General features: G+C 41.2%; 1 protein-coding gene across 2 annotated transcripts in view; it reads left to right on the forward strand.

Annotated features, from left to right (window-relative positions):
• Positions 1-17,792, forward strand: part of htr4 (5-hydroxytryptamine receptor 4) — a 189,614-nt gene that overhangs the window by 123,822 nt on the left and 48,000 nt on the right. For both annotated transcript variants that reach the window (XM_072396320.1, XM_072396321.1), the window contains exons 5-6: positions 7,988-8,141; positions 13,155-13,720. In XM_072396320.1, the coding sequence (XP_072252421.1) occupies positions 7,988-8,141; positions 13,155-13,720 (720 nt within the window). The remainder of the gene's footprint in view (positions 1-7,987; positions 8,142-13,154; positions 13,721-17,792) is intronic.

Below are 17,792 nucleotides of genomic sequence, written 5' to 3' on the forward strand. Positions count from 1 at the left end.
ACAAGCCAGGAAGTAAAGCTAAACTTACTCTTACAAAATGAAACAGGAAGTAAGGATAACTGGAAACCAAACATGGGAATAAGAAGCTTTTTACTGGAGCCAGAGATCTCAAACTCCGGTGCTCGAGGGCCGCCGTCCTGCAGGTTTTAGATGTTTCAAACTCCGGTGCTCGAGGGCCGCCGTCCTGCAGGTTTTAGATGTTTCAGACTCCGGTCGGAGGGCCGCCGTCCTGCAGGTTTTAGATGTTTCAGACTCCGGTCGGAGGGCCGCTGTCCTGCAGGTTTTAGATGTTTCAGACTCCGGTGCTCGAGGGCCGCTGTCCTGCAGGTTTTAGATGTTTCAGACTCCGGTGCTCGAGGGCCGCCGTCCTGCAGGTTTTAGATGTTTCAGACTCCGGTGCTCGAGGGCCGCTGTCCTGCAGGTTTTAGATGTTTCAGACTCCGGTCGGAGGGCCGCTGTCCTGCAGGTTTTAGATGTTTCAGACTCCGGTGCTCGAGGGCCGCCGTCCTGCAGGTTTTAGATGTTTCAGACTCCGGTGCTCGAGGGCCGCCGTCCTGCAGGTTTTAGATGTTTCAGACTCCGGTCGGAGGGCCGCCGTCCTGCAGGTTTTAGATGTTTCAGACTCCGGTCGGAGGGCCGCCGTCCTGCAGGTTTTAGATGTTTCAGACTCCGGTCCTCGAGGGCCGCCGTCCTGCAGGTTTTAGATGTTTCAGACTCCGGTCGGAGGGCCGCTGTCCTGCAGGTTTTAGATGTTTCCCTGCTTCAGCTCACCTGATTCAGATCAATGCATCATTAGCTGCTGCAGAACTCAACAATCTTTGAGTAGATCCATTTAATCTGAATCAGGTGTCGTTAAAAACAATTACGTTCGTCTCAGAAGGCTTTTCCTGTTTTTAAAAGTGATCACATGGATGGTCAGATGTTCCTGCTTCTAAAGAATAAACAGAAAATGCTCACCAACATGGAAGAATAGTTAAAAAGTATCCCTGCATTCCTGTCATTTACGGTTAAGGTGATCAGTTTTGAGTCGTCTTCCTAAATCTTTGGTTTATCACAGTCATGGGTAACATCCCCTGTACTGACGCCTTCTGATGGCTTTGCACAACCTCGTTTATTTTCTGCAGACTTTAAATTAAAAATTTCAATATTTGCTTGAGAATCGGATGGAAACCCATCTGGTGAGGCACCGTTCACTGCCACAGGAGTCTGAAACTGATGATGATTGAGCCTTCACTCATTTAAGATGTCAAAATATCCCCGGCTGCCTACTGTAAGCACCAGCTGTGCTCTTCTCCTTTCATTTTGAGGCGGGTCAAAGGTCACTGCGGATGTGGAGAAAGTTTCAAATGAGGGATCAAATTGAATTATAAAAAGTGGCTGAAAGCAGCAAGACTCCAGGTTTAGCCTCTGGTGTGTTCTTGCTTTGAGAACTCACTTGGCTGACAGACAACACGAGATTGTATGTGCGACAGAGGAAAAAGGAAAAGGGAGACATTGAAAAGAGAGAAGGGGAACTGCAGAAGAAAAAGAGTGAAGGCATAGAAAACAAGTGAGCAGCTGCAGGATAAAGCTTCGCATTCATCTAACGTGAGCCGAAGATGCTGAAAAGGGTTGAATGGAGATGAATTAAGACTAAAAATAACAGAATTGCTACGAGGAGGACGCTCTTCCACTGATGCATTAAGCAAAGGAGCTAACTCAGAGACAATTAGACTGAGAGCGCTGCAGAGAGGGGAAAGATGCTCTCCAAAGAGCTGAACTTTATTATCATGGTTTCATACTTGAAACCTTTTCAGTATACTGCAGAGGCAGAATGCCAAGCCATGTGATTTTCTGCGTAAATGTTTTCCCAAAGTGCAGGATGAATGCTAATCTGACAGCAGCACGGACAAACTATATGGAAGTTTCAGGCAATTTAGAGACAAAAGGGCTGAAACCTCTTTTTCTGTTGACACAACACAGTCGACACAACTCTAAATTCATCTCGTTTTGTTTCTGAAGCTTCCTTTAAGTGCTCTTTCTTACTTTTGATAACTTCTTCTGACCTTAGAGCTATAGAAGACACACATTTTTAAAGTTTTAAAACAATAGATTTAATCCCAAAGTAGCAGGAACTTCAAAAGTCAGTGAGCTGGTGAAGATAATTCAAACCAGCACAACAAGCCTCAGTCAGCTCATCACAGTCATTTGGACTTAACTAAGTCTTTGTCAGAATAAAACACGTTTAGATGCAGAAAATATATTTATTTACCCGCAATCTGACATTTAATGGCACAAACAATACGTACAATATGAGGAGGAGATGGGACAGGAACAGCCAAAGGCACAGGATTACGCCCCAGTGTTGACAGGGACTGAAGATGTGGCTTTAACAGTGATTAGTTTGTTTCTGTGTGGGCTGAAATTCGGTGGCGCACACTCGCTCTCTGTGTTGCTCAGCAGAAGGAAGGAATTAGAGTGGGACACAGAATCAAAACCAGAACCGAGAGGACATGCTTTCTGAGACGGTATCAGGAACAGCCTCATTTTGGATAAACCATTAATCAAGGCTAAAGGCCTTAATTATGCTCAGAGCACAGATTCACAGTCAGGTTTTCTGTCCCTTTTCGCTTGGCAACATTTTAGAAAAGAGTCCAAGAGCAGCGATCCGATACCCGATCGATAACTAGCCAAGGCAGCCACCAAAGGGACATGTTATGATGTGGCTTTGAACCGTCTTCCTCTCCCTATCCAGGTGGTTTCCATGCCTAACCCGAACCAAATGGTCTTAGTTCTTAAACCGTGTCGCACAGCCTTCACCTTCTGATGGTTGAATCTAAAGAAAGAGCAAAAGGACTTTCAGTGCATTAGAAAAGGCTTGAGTCTGAGTTGTCTGAACACTGGAGTTATTTCAGAGTTAAGTAGCTCAACAAATATGAAAACACTGGAGATCTGGACTGAAAATGAGAGAAAAAGCAGCCAAAGAGTCTGAAAAGTGCTTGAAAGCACAGTAAAAACGAGTGAAGAGCTGTATGTGGTCATGATTTAGAGTCTTATGGTTAATTTTACTGTTCATACAGTTTGGGAGACATTAATAGCACAACTTAAAACAAGCAGTGCACCATAGTTTAATTTAAATTACAGCCAGATCTTAATAAACAAGCCAAAGATTATTAAACTTTCACATTCATGTCATAAAAGTTCCCATTTTGGTCATATTTGTCAGCGTTGAGCTAAAATCCTGCATGTGAACGTAGAATGCAACAGGATAGTTTGTCTGGTCTCAGAAACCAGCTCTCAAATAAATAATGTCAGAATAAAAATGTTTGAAATAAACAGAAAGAGATGTTTTGCAGATCAAAGGGAAGCAGGGGCCATTTAAAGTGCTGGTGGTCAAGACATGCTGCCATTCAACTGTGCTGCGTCTGCTTCTAATCTGACCCAGGCTAATGTGGCTATGGACGGGCATCTATTGGTTCTTTGCATGTACTTATGCTTCAGGGGTGTTTGGATATTTGCACAAAGCAAGGACTTCACCTCCACACTTAGAGAATCAATCTGCAGCCTTTCAACACAACTGCTTTGGGAATTCAAAAAGAAAAAAGCGCCTCTTGACCTTTTTTTTTAATGCCACAGCTCATGGAGACCACACACAGTTTGCTCACCCAGTCCAAATGACCGATGGCTGTGAAACGCCACGCACTGCGAGTAGGTAATGAGGTGGGATCACAGCGGAGGAGGCAGGAAAACATCCACAGTGACTGGCCATGGTATAAACTGGATTAAGCTGTCGTAGCAGAGCACAATGTGGCACGTATGGGAGGAAATGTGTGAGTTAGACGTCCAAACTTCCTGTCAGAACTTTCTCCATGTGGTTAATCACATAGTTGCAGGCAGCAGCCATTGTTTCAGCGCTTTGGACAGTGTTAAAACAAGATGTTTGTTCTGTTTAGTTCTGACTGTTGATGGCTGCAACAGGTCAGAATCACACCTTTAGGTTGTTAAAAGTGATATTTGCTTCAGTGTATTTATTTGGCCCATTTCTAGCTCCTTTTCCTTGCCTTGCCGCTCTGTTTAGCAGAGGTAAGGTGCCTCTTTTCTTTTGGGGATTAAGGAGCTGTGGTGATGTGGCCCTTCAACCCAGACCTTGGGGATCAATTTGATGGCTCGTTGACGGCTGACCGAACACGGGGAGAACTTTATCTTGCAGAATGGAGGCTTTGGGAATTGGTTTTGGGTCTTTGTTTGCTGTAAAAAAAAACAGCAAAGTCTGTTCTGATCAAACTAAATCTCAGGACAGGATATGAAACAGGTGTGTTGGGTCCAATGTGCAAAATGTTGCAGTTTTACAATCAAAATATTTAAATATTAGCTTTTGCTTTGCTCTGTTCCCTTTAGAGAAGCTTAAGGTTTGGTTTCTCAGCACATCAAGTTACTGCGTCCACTTCCCACATCTCAATGGAATTTATTTAGCCACAAATACATGTAAAGAGGAAGATGATGGCAGATGATGATGATGAACGTTTGTCCTCCACAGTGACCTTCAGAAGAGACGTTGCTCACCTGTCCTACACATTGTTTTACATACTTCTTGCATTTTTATACTCATCCTTTCTTTTGTACCGTTTCCACACAAATGCTTATGGTTAAGAGTTAAAAGTAGATGATTAGGGTTATAACCAACATAGATGGTTAGATCTACGTGTCTCAAATTAGATAATTGAGGGTCCGCCATGATGAACACCTCCACACGCGTGGGAAGCTCCGGCTCAGCTTCGGCTTCGGCTCTGCTTCGGCTCAGCTTCGGTTCAGCTTCGGCTCTGCTTCGGCTCAGCTTCGGCTCTGCTTCGGCTCAGCTCCGGCTCAGCTTCGGCTCTGCTTCGGCTCGGCTTCGGCTCTGCTTCGGCTCAGCTTCGGCTCAGCTTCGACTCAGCTTCGGTTCAGCTTCGACTCAGCTTCGGCTCACCTTCGGCTCAGCTTCGGTTCAGCTTCGGCTCACATTCGGCTCAGCTTCGGCTCTGCTTCGGCTCAGCTTCGGCTCACCTTCGGCTCTGCTTCGGCTCAGCTCCGGCTCAGCTTCGGCTCTGCTTCGGCTCGGCTTCGGCTCTGCTTCGGCTCTGCTTCGGCTCAGCTTCGGCTCGGCTTCGGCTCAGCTTCGGCTCAGCTTCGACTCAGCTTCGGCTCGGCTTCGGCTCAGCTTCGGCTCAGCTTCGGTTCAGCTTCGGTTCAGCTTCGGCTCAGCTTCGGCTCAGCTTCGGCTCTGCTTCGGCTCTGCTTCGGCTCTGCTTCGGCTCACATTCGGCTCTGCTTCGGCTTCGGCTCACCTTCGGCTCTGCTTCGGCTCGGCTTCGGCTTCGGCTCGGCTTCGGCTCTGCTTCGGCTCACCTTCGGCTCAGCTTCGGCTCTGCTTCGGTTCAGCTTCGGCTCGACTCAGCTTCGGTTCAGCTTCGGCTCAGCCTTGGCTCAGCTGACCCAAAAGGTAGCACAAGTAAAACAATATGTGTATCTGCAGGATGACTTATAGCTTTTTCAATAATTTTCCATGGAAAAACCGAGAATTTCATTCAAAAGAACGACATGATTTTAGTCAGTTCAGGGAATATAGATCATTTATAGACTTAAAAAACAGCTACACCTTGATTTTTATGTCAAGAGAACTCGAAATATGAAAAAGTGTGAATGATAAGGGAATAAATATCTTATTTATTTCATGCTTGACAGTAGCTTCTCCACATGGTCGTCCTGTTTCACTCCCTGTGTTTATCTTATCTTACGTCTGTTTGTCTGGTTTGTTTCCACTTGTTATTTTGGAGTAAATCTCTTTTTTTAAAGTCCAGTCTGTCCCTCTGTGATCATGCTCGTGTTCTCTCTTTATTTCTAACATTTTGTTTCCGATATCACGAGGCTTTTCACATGAAAATGATAAGAGACGGTATAATACATAAGAAACAGGTTGAGCTTTAAATCCCTGTTGACTTAAACACATTCCAGCTAATGAAATGCTTTATTTGAAATTCAGATTTCAGCAGAGTGGATGGTGCCCACTCAAGTCATTTGAAGGAGCAGCTTCTTTAACATATAATTATATGTGAGGAAATAACACTGACAGTAGTTTCGCTGGGACTTTAAAGCCTCTAACCAGCCGTTCTCCAACTGCACATAATTTAACTTATATGTGCCCCAGTCAGACCTTTTTATGAACCTGCACTTGGCTAGTTTTACTGCAGAAAAAACACATAAATGACATTGACTGGGGGGGGTGGAGTTCTACACACATGCAGTCACACATGCACACATCAAGTTTGACAGTCGTGAGGATCTGAGTCACTTCATCAGATGACTTAATCTAATAATGCTGGAACTGACCAGGTCAAGTGGAAGTGAAGATTTAAAGGATTTGTTCCACTCACTAGCACCAAATCTGTCCTTTGAGCTGTTCTGTAAAGGGATTAATCACCCTCTTTGTTACGGTTTGGTGGTGGAGAGAAAAAGGACTTTAACCAAAGGCCCGACAGAGCCAGAAAACCTTAAACTAAAGCTAAATTACAGACAAATCACATGGTGAACGGCAGAGAATAACCATGAAGAAAGTAGCAGTGAGGATCTGACAGTGATGAAGACAAGCCAAGGAGCACAAATACTTATGAGTGAGTGACTGCTGCTGAGCCTGACTGACTTCAGGTGGGTGTGGAGCCGAGGACAGCTGCTGGTGAGGATGAAAACCGGAGAAAACTAGAAACTAAACTGAGACCAGGAGAGGAACTAAAAACCAAAGACAAGGAAAACGAATCCAAAGTCCGAAAATTCAAACCCAAACACTCTTTATCTAGTTTTCTCTCACCTACACATTCTTCTTCTGCTGCTGCCTGTCCCCCTTTTCTCTTCTTCCTTTTCATCTATGCAGTTCCATTTATCCAATTTAGCACCGGCGTAGTCTTTGGGGCCTTCACTGCCTGCTGGGAAATCTCACTGTTGTGTCTGATATCATTTCTATCATTTTCACACACACACAGAAGAAGCTGGTGGCCAAACTAATGCAGGACGTGGTCATGTGTGTTCTGCAGGGAGCGAGTTATAACCTGGTTCCACTTTTACTGACTCTGCCTCACATTGGAGGCCTCGTAGCTCAGCCATACAGCGTCACACACACATCATTCAAAGTTTGTGTGTGACAGGAAAGACTCAGCTTTAACTGTGGTAAAGGGCTTGTTAATAGCTTATACAGCTTTGACACAACGGCAGTTTACGTTTTAGGTGTCCAGAGGAGGTCGTCTCATGTCGGTTACTCTGTAACTGTCACTCTAAGATTCACTGATTTACTGTTGATCAGTACTGATCAGATCAATAAGAGTCACGTGACTCTTTTCCTTATTCAAGCCAAGGCCACCGAGCAGTTTACTGACTACCTGTCCTAAAGAGAGCGAATGAGGCCACAGGTGGACCATGATGGGACATTTAAGCGGCTCATGTGGTCTTTTCTATTATTTCCAGTGGAAATGTTTTGGGTCTAAATGAGGAAGACCAAAATAAAGAAGGTTTATATGTAGAATTAGGACGAGTGAGGGATGAAGGCACTGACAGAGCTAACAGGAGAAGGATGAAAGTTGGAAATAAAAAGGCACAGACTTATAATGGGTGCTGAATTATTGGCATATTTCTCAAATGGACGGGCAGAACAACCTGCTGCAGTTGCCAAATCGGCTCGTTTGAAATGGAGAAGAGAAACAATAGCAGAGGAACTGGGCGACAGCAGTGTCCTCATTTTTGGTTTAATCTTCTTTATAATTAAATGCTCAAAACACTCTTTTTATTACATTTAATGTAATTTTGAAACATAAGGGAATGAATAACCCAAAAAAACAAGAATTTTGCATCAAAATATTAACCAATAATCTCATTTGTAAGCAGCTTAGAGTTTGATTTCATTGTTCTTATTGTGCACAGATGGTGACTATCTGAAGTCCAGTTTAACACAAACATTTTTACCCTTTCAATGATCTCTCTGCAGGTACTACGCGATCTGCTGCCAACCTTTGGTCTACAGAAACAAGATGACGCCCATGCGAGTGGCTTTAATGATCGGTGGCTGCTGGGTCATTCCCACTTTCATCTCTTTCCTGCCCATCATGCAGGGCTGGAACAGCATCGGCATCATCAAGCTGGTGAGTTCTGCAGCTCCTGTGTTTGTGTGGTGGGTCCCGGGTGTGTATGTCGGCGTTTTACCACCTAAAAAATAGAGCAAGGATTAGAAGCCTTCCGTCTAAACCAGACCTGGAAAATCTTGTCCATGCTTTTATCTCGAATAGACTCGACTGCTGTGATGGGCCTTCCAAAGAAAAGCATCCAAAAACTGCAGCGTGTTCAAAATGCAGACTTAAAATGTTCTAAAATAGAAAGAAAAGGTTCAAACCTAAGTCAAAAACTCAAAAACTCAACTTAAAATGTTCTAAAATAGAAAGAAAAGGTTCAAACCTAAGTCAAAAACTCAAAAACTCAACTTAAAATGTTCTAAAATAGAAAGAAAAGGTTCAAACCTAAGTCAAAAACTCAAAAACATTCAACTTAAAATGTTCTAAAATAGAAAGAAAAGGTTCAAACCTAAGTCAAAAACTCAAAAACTCAAAAACATTCAACTTAAAATGTTCTAAAATAGAAAGAAAAGGTTCAAACCTAAGTCAAAAACTCAAAAACACTCAACTTAAAATGTTCTAAAATAGAAAGAAAAGGTTCAAACCTAAGTCAAAAACTCAAAAACATTCAACTTAAAATGTTCTAAAATAGAAAGAAAAGGTTCAAACCTAAGTCAAAAACTCAAAAACTCAAAAACATTCAACTTAAAATGTTCTAAAATAGAAAGAAAAGGTTCAAACCTAAGTCAAAAACTCAAAAACATTCAACTTAAAATGTTCTAAAATAGAAAGAAAAGGTTCAAACCTCAGTCAAAAACTCAAAAACTCAACTTAAAATGTTCTAAAATAGAAAGAAAAGGTTCAAACCTAAGTCAAAAACTCAAAAACACTCAACTTAAAATGTTCTAAAATAGAAAGAAAAGGTTCAAACCTAAGTCAAAAACTCAAAAACTCAACTTAAAATGTTCTAAAATAGAAAGAAAAGGTTCAAACCTAAGTCAAAAACTCAAAAACACTCAACTTAAAATGTTCTAAAATAGAAAGAAAAGGTTCAAACCTAAGTCAAAAACTCAAAAACATTCAACTTAAAATGTTCTAAAATAGAAAGAAAAGGTTCAAACCTAAGTCAAAAACTCAAACTCTCAACTTAAAATGTTCTAAAATAGAAAGAAAAGGTTCAAACCTAAGTCAAAAACTCAAAAATTCTCAACTTAAAATGTTCTAAAATAGAAAGAAAAGGTTCAAACCTAAGTCAAAAACTCAAAAATTCTCAACTTAAAATGTTCTAAAATAGAAAGAAAAGGTTCAAACCTAAGTCAAAAACTCAAAAACTCAACTTAAAATGTTCTAAAATAGAAAGAAAAGGTTCAAACCTAAGTCAAAAACTCAACTTAAAATGTTCTAAAATAGAAAGAAAAGGTTCAAACCTAAGTCAAAAACTCAAAAACTCTCAACTTAAAATGTTCTAAAATAGAAAGAAAAGGTTCAAACCTAAGTCAAAAACTCAAAAACTCAAAAACATTCAACTTAAAATGTTCTAAAATAGAAAGAAAAGGTTCAAACCTAAGTCAAAAACTCAAAAACATTCAACTTAAAATGTTCTAAAATAGAAAGAAAAGGTTCAAACCTAAGTCAAAAACTCAAAAACTCTCCACTTAAAATGTTCTAAAATAGAAAGAAAAGGTTCAAACCTAAGTCAAAAACTCAAAAACATTCAACTTAAAATGTTCTAAAATAGAAAGAAAAGGTTCAAACCTAAGTCAAAAACTCAAAAACTCTCCACTTAAAATGTTCTAAAATAGAAAGAAAAGGTTCAAACCTAAGTCAAAAACTCAAAAACATTCAACTTAAAATGTTCTAAAATAGAAAGAAAAGGTTCAAACCTAAGTCAAAAACTCAAAAACTCTCAACTTAAAATGTTCTAAAATAGAAAGAAAAGGTTCAAACCTCAGTCAAAAACTCAACTTAAAATGTTCTAAAATAGAAAGAAAAGGTTCAAACCTAAGTCAAAAACTCAAAAACTCAACTTAAAATGTTCTAAAATAGAAAGAAAAGGTTCAAACCTAAGTCAAAAACTCAAAAACACTCAACTTAAAGTGTTCTAAAATAGAAAGAAAAGGTTCAAACCTAAGTCAAAAACTCAAAAACACTCAACTTAAAGTGTTCTAAAATAGAAAGAAAAGGAAGGAAACAACATTTTCACCTTTTTTCTTCATGAATCACTTCAGAAATTAACTGTTTATCAAAGAATACTTTGATAAAGACTTAAAATACCTGCTAAATCTTCTTATTCCCTTTTAAACCACCCAGAACCCTGAGGTCACCTGTTAAGGGACTCCTAACGGTTTATAGTCCTAAGATAAAACATGGAAAAGCATAATTTTGCTGCTTATTTCTGGAACAAACCTGAAACACTCAGATGTTCCCAAATGTTTCTGCTTTTAAATCAAGGCTCAAAACTTTCTTGTTTTGTCAGGCCTTTGAAAAGTGATGATGGTTAGTGTTTATTTTCTCCTTTTTACTCGTCTTATCCTTTCTTACCAAAGCATTTTATTAATTCTATCTTGCACTACTTCTGGTTCCGGTTTTATTCTCTTGTTTTGTTTTTATTCTTTCATCCTTTCAATCTGTTATTTATTTCCTGCTTTCTAAAGCACATTTAGTTGTGTATGAAATGCTCGATACGAATAAAATTGCCTTAACTTGCCTTGCCTATGCAGTCCAATACATTTTACATCCCAGCTGGAGATTTGGAGATTTATGGCAGAACAGAGCACTTCTGTTTACTGGAGATGGAGAAATAGCACAAGAGAGACAAGATGAACAGAAGATGTTTTTCAAAAACTGTTACTGTGAAAGAAATTACAGCCTTGAGCTGCATTGTTTAGAAAAGGGAAGAAATACTTCATAAATTTCCATGGAAACAACATCAACATGTCAGAGACAGACGGACGAAAAGGCCATAAATGTGAAGTAGCTTTGTCTGCATTAAGCGTCCTGTTTGTGGAGTAAATAGTTTCTAAAAAGGCTCAAAAACTCACGGTTCGGATCATTTTTCGGCTCAGAAAAAAGAAAAAAGACAAGAAAAATAAACATAAGTTTGGTCTTTTTGTTTATCAGCACTTTTAAATGATTAAATATCATATATATAGGCATAATATCTTCTTTTTAACATAATTAATGAAAAACACAAACTTAAAGTGCAACTTAAAAAGGCATTTTTAGAACAACTGTACTTAGTACTTTATATTTACTGTTAAGCAATAAGTTTGGTGCAATAAGAACAAGTATAATATGAAATTCACCATGATAATAATAATAATACAATAATAATAATAAAAATACAAGCCCTGGGGTGACAGAGCCTTTTCTGTTGCTTTCCCCAGTCTCTGGAATAAGCCCCCCCCCCCCGAGATGTGTCTTATTTCTGACCTAAATCTAGGCTAAAAACATATTTATTTCAGATGGCTTTTAATACCCAGTAGTATGGAGACTCTTTTATATTATCTTATTCAATTTTGCTGTATTTTATTGTTTTGTACTTATTCTTTTCTTTATTTATTATCTGCTGTAAAGCCCTTTGGTACCGAAATGGATTGTTGTAAAGGGCTGTAGAAATAAATTACATTTACATTACATTACATGATATCAGGCTGATAAATTATATAAATATAGAATATACTGATATGTGATCAGTTCAAAGTAAAGTATCTTAGTTAAATAAATGAAGCAAAGTGGTTAAAGACAAAGACAATTAAGGCTTAAAGAGAATAACCTTTGCCTTAATGTTAGCTAAGGTTAGTTTTAGCTGCTTCTGAACAGAAGTCAAAGACGGTGCGTCACACACAAATACGTCCCCCTTCCTCCTTTTCTAATGCACGCAAAGCGAAGCTGAAGACAACAGCAGTGTGAGGTCAGGGCTGCGCTGCAGCGGGGGCTCTCTGTGGGTCTAATTAGAGACGTTTAAATATTCAGTGAAGCCAGTTAGTTCTGGCTCCAAAACTGGCCAAAAACGGGTGACAAGAGGCAGACTTTGGGTGTGTTTCAGTGGAGAACTCAGAGCCTACGACGTTACGTCACAAAGGTCAGGAGGGGTCAAGGTGTGAGCTGACAGATCCAACCCAAAGGGACCATATTTAGGTTGAATTATTCTTCAGGTGTTCAGAAAAGGCTGAGCATCACAGCATTGATGCTCCTGGGCGCGTTAAGCTAGGAAAATTAGCCACATGTAGCCGGACATGTAAAAAAAACGCTCGAGTTAATTGCAACATAGTTTTCAGCAGTGAGCCTTTCAGCCTGGGAACCTTTGACTGACCCAGTTCAATAAATCCATTTCTTGTTGTGAAGTGTTTGTGTGAGTGCATTCAACTGCATGTACATGCACAAAGCATCAATTAGCAATGAATGTCCATTCTGTTTACATACTCTATCGTTCAGTCGTGCACTTTCAAGCAGGAGATCCGAAGAGCTCAACACACACAGATATATACGGAACATTATACACTTAAATATGCCAACTCCTTCATAAGATCTGCTCGTGGGGGAGTGCAGCTTTCATTCAGCAGATTTATCTGGTATTTATCTCATAGCTCTGAGCTGCGGTTTTGCCACAGAGGTTAGATGATCGAGAGGAATCTCGCTGTGATTAATGATTCCTTCTCTCAGCAGAGCTTCCCTTCTTCTGCAGAATGAGTCAGAGAAGGCATATAGCTAACATATGTTAGCATATAGCTTTGGTGAAGCATACAGGGGGCTGTACATGACAGACAATCAGTGTCAAAAAGGAAAGTTTTCAGCCTGATCTTAAAGGTAGAAAGAGACTAAAACAAACACTTGAGAGCTTCTACAGAAAAAACAGAGGATGCATCTTCTGATGCAGACAATAAGAATCTCTAAACTCATCAAAATCTCTTTTTAAAAAGTGTTTCAAAGCTGATGTTTTATGGCACCTGAAACAACAGAATGATGATGATAAAATGAACCGCGTTTCACACTGAATCAAGTCACATGAAGGTGCCTCATATTTCCCTTTTTCTTCTTTTCCAGATTGAGGAGAAACGCCTCAGCGGGGGCAACAACTCCACCTCCTGTGTCTTCATGGTCAACAAGCCATACGCCCTGACCTGCTCCCTGGTAGCCTTCTACATCCCTCTGGTCCTCATGGTGCTGGCTTACCAGAGGATCTACATCACAGCTCGAGCGCACGCTCTGCAGATCAGCGTGCTGCAGCGGGCGGGAGGAGCTGCGGCGGGTGCAGATTCTGCTGACCATCAACGCAACCACCGCATGCGAACAGAAACCAAGGCAGCAAAGACCCTCTGCATCATCATGGGCTGTTTCTGCCTCTGTTGGGCGCCGTTCTTTGTCACTAATGTGGTGGACCCGTTCATAAACTACACAGTACCCGAGCAGCTGTGGATCGCCTGCCTGTGGCTGGGTTACATCAACTCCATGCTGAACCCGATCCTCTATGCCTTCCTCAACAAGTCCTTCCGCCGTGCCTTCCTCATCATCCTTTGCTGTGGGAAGAAGAGGTACCGCAGGTCGTCCATCCTGGCTCCCACCAACACCTGCACAGCCACACAGATCAACGGTTCCACCCATGTACTCAAGTAGGTCCTTTCAGCCATTTTAGCGTGGGCCTCTGGTTGAGATTTTTGAGAAATATGGCTTGGTTTTCAGGAGCCACACATGTTATAAAGAGCTTTACGTGCAAAGTGCGCCTGTTGAATGTTCAGCTGAATTAAGAAGCCTCTTGAGCGGCCGATGGTGACCAGCTGCCATTAATTTTCAACCTAAGCTGGCGCCGATGAGCGGCCGGCGTTCTGAGCTCCGAAAGTTGAGGCTCCAGTTTATGCAAATGAGCAGCGATGTGACACAGCTGGATTCTGAAGGCGGAAAGGTGCAGAGCGAGAGTAAAAACCATGGAACAACCATTCAAAGGATACCTGCTGGAACAGGGAAACACAAGTTAATAACCACAATAATGTCACATGGACATAAAATCATTTAGAAATTAAACAGGAGGAAAAGAGAGCAAAGTGAGGAAAGGTGGGACAGATGAGGTCCCCCAGCAGTCTAAGCCTATAGCAGCAGAACTATGGGATGTTTCAGGCTCACCTGAGCCATCCCTAACTATAAGCTTTATCAGAAAGGAAAGTTTCAGCCTGATCTTAAAGGTAGAGAGGGTGTCTGCTTTTATCTAAAGATCAACAAAATGCTAACCTCTGCTATCCAGCCCATATTTACCGCTTTTCTGAGTGCTTCAGCTTAAATCCTGTGAGTCCGGCTGCAGCTGATCTGACTGATCTCCGAAAGTTGAGGCTCCAGTTTATGCAAATGAGCAGCGATGCGACACAGCTGGATTCTGAAGGCGGAAAGGTGCAGAGCGAGAGTAAAAACCATGGAACAACCATTCAAAGGATACCTGCTGGAACAGGGAAACACAAGTTAATAACCACAATAATGTCACATGGACATAAAATCATTTGAGAAGTTAAACAGGGGGAAAAGAGAGCAAAGTGAGGAAAGGTGTGACAGATGAGGTCCCCCAGCAGGCTGGGCCTATAGCAGCAGAACTATGGGATGTTTCAGGCTCACCTGAGCCATCCCTAACTATAAGCTTTATCAGAAAGGAAAGTTTCAGCCTGATCTTAAAGGTAGAGAGGGGGTCTGCTTTTATCTAAAGATCAACAAAATGCTAACCTCTGCTATCCAGCCCATATTTACCGCTTTTCTGAGTGCTTCAGCTTAAATCCTGTGAGTCCGGCTGCAGCTGATCTGACTGATCTCCGAAAGTTGAGGCTCCAGTTTATGCAAATGAGCAGCGATGCGACACAGCTGGATTCTGAAGGCGGAAAAGGTGCAGAGCGAGAGTAAAAACCATGGAGATGTATAGATTAATTATTAAATATGTTCGGCAGCAGAGGCGGCCGGTTGTGAGCGCCCAGTAAGTCTTTATATGTTTTTCCAGCTGTGACAAATGTTGCATTCATGGCTGATTTAATATGTTTATGCTAAATGGGTTAAATTATGAATATACAGTGTGACAAATGCTGTCATACGGGTCGAGTCTGAACCAGCAGTTTTTTTTGAGGAGTAATCCTTTTCCCGTTGCACTTTTAATCTCTCCGGTTTCCATTTGTTATACACGCAGCAGCCGGGCTTAATGTGAGCAGAGAGAGTAGAAGCAATAAGATCTAAGAGCCGGCACGACTCAGCATTTCTAGTCATTACTTCCCACTTTTATTTTCTTTATAGAACTTTAAGTTCTTCTGCAGTCATCCTTTCACACATTAGTGTAAGTTTCCCTGTAATTCGAATATATCTGTTAGCTTGTTTCTGTCTCGTGGAAATTTAATGTCTGACATCAACATGGTTTGTGTTGTTCAAGCATTCATTTAACAAAGAAAACTGTGTATCATCCATCCAAAACAGGCTTTTTTTCACTGGTGGAGCTGCAGCCTATTCGAGTGATTAAGAGGTAGCCAGTCTTATTGCAACCAAGAGAAGATGATTGAAGAAAATTGAGTTATTTACAGTATTCAGTTTCATCCTCCTCCCTCTCAGTGATGTTACAGATCCAATAAAACTTTAAACTTAGCAACAAAGACAGTTTGGCACTTGGCTCTCTGTGGAAAACCAAGCAAAACGATGCCAGCTTTTGTTGTATTAACAAATGTAAATGTAATTTATTTCTACAGCCCTTTACAAGAATCCATTTCGGTACCAAAGTGCTTTACAGCAGATAATAAATTTAGAAAAGAATAAGTAAAAAACAGTAAAATAACAGTAAACGCAATAAAATACAGTAAAATTTAATAAGATAATATAAAAGTGTCACCATACTACTGGGTATTAAAAGCCATCTGAAATAAGTAGGTTTTTAGCCCAGATTTAAAGAGGCCCAGGTCAGAAATAAGATGCATCTCGGGGGGGAGCTTATTCCAGAGCCTGGGGGCACCCCAGGGCTTGTATTTTGACCTGAACACTTCCAACAAAAGTTGATTTGTTGACCTCAGAGCTCTGCCAGGGTTACAGTTAAAAGCTCAGATAAATACGATGGGGTGAGGCTGTTAAGAGCTTTAAAACCAAACTTTAAAAGTTTAAAATCAGTTCTATGAAGGACAGGAAGCCAGTGAAGGGAGTTAAGAACAGGAGTGATGTGCACAGGTCTGTTAGTGTTGGTTAAAAGCAGCATTTTGCACCAGTTGAAGGCGACTGAGAGAAGTCTGGGAGACATAAAGTGCATTGCTGTAGTTTAACCTTGAACTTATTAGGGCAGGGAGGCTTTAAAACATTTTAACTTTGGCCAGGAGACGCAGCTGGAAAAAACTAGTCCTGAAAACATTGTTAATTTGTTAACAAAGAGAGGACAAGTGAATATGCTATTGAGTTTGAGGTCATTGTAAGCAACCAATGAGTGTGTTCATATCAGAAGCCCCAGCTGATTAATGTCTGTTCTGCTGACATTAAAGATAACATTTTCATTCCTAGCTGACATTTGTGGACCACTTTGAGATAATTGTTGCTCAGGATTGAGAGGAAGCTCTGACTGATACTGTCCATATGGGGGTAATCTTCCCCCTTTCTCTTTACCATGAGGTTCTACTGAAATTGAGCAATTATGTGCACAGGAAATGTGATATCAGGGGTTTACCAGTGATATGTATTAAATGTAGATTATGAGCTGTTAGGCCTTTCCTTGAGCTGTTCAGCAGACCTTCACACACATAATGTTGAAGCCAGGACCTTCTACATCACTGTCATGTGTGGAAATGCTTTAAGTTAAGCTTTAAGTCTTTTATTTTTTTTATTCCAGCTAAAGAAATAAGAAATAAGCAGCGTCACATTCACGCGTGTCGTTGATAAATTTCCTGCTCCTGACTGTTCTCAGGTCAACGGGTCATTGTTTAAATAAAGCAGATTTTACTGTTTCTTCTGATTTGCCCAGTGCAGTTAATCTGGTCCTTGTTGGTCAGAATTTGTGTTTGACGGTTGCTTAAGTCACAGCTTTAAAGATCCCGTTACCTTGGTTACCTCTCAGACTGTCTCTCTGACACATCAACATGGATGAAAGCCCATCACCTCCAACTTAACCTCCCAAAAACTGAGCTGCTTGTCTTCCCAGCCAAACCAACCATACTACACAGCATCTGCATCCAAACTGAATCTCTTGCTCCATCAAAGCTTGCTACAAACTTGGGTGTCATGATTGATGACCAACTAACCTTCAAGGATCCCGTTACCTCGGTTGCTCGTTCAGCCGCTTTGCATTACTGAACATAAGAAAGATCAGACCATACCTGACCCAACATGCCCCCCAGCTCCTGCTGCAGGCCATGGTCATCTCCCACCTGGACTCCTGCAACGCTCTCCTAACTGGTTTCCTAACTGCTCTCCTAACTGCTCTCCTAACTGGTCTCCTAACTGGTTTCCTAACTGGTCTCCTAAATGGTCTCCTAACTGGTCTCCTAACTGGTCTCCTAACTGGTTTCCTAACTGGTCTCCTAAATGGTCTCCTAACTGGTTTCCTAACTGCTCTCCTAACTGGTTTCCTAACTGGTCTCCTAACTGGTCTCCTAAATGGTCTCCTAACTGGTTTCCTAACTGGTCTCCTAACTGGTTTCCTAACTGGTCTCCTAAATGGTCTCCTAACTGGTCTCCTAACTGGTTTCCTAACTG

The sequence above is a fragment of the Leuresthes tenuis genome, unplaced genomic scaffold (genome assembly GCF_036924035.1).
Source record: "Leuresthes tenuis unplaced genomic scaffold, fLeuTen1.0.hap1 SCAF_11, whole genome shotgun sequence".
NCBI classification, from domain to species: domain Eukaryota; kingdom Metazoa; phylum Chordata; class Actinopteri; order Atheriniformes; family Atherinopsidae; genus Leuresthes; species Leuresthes tenuis.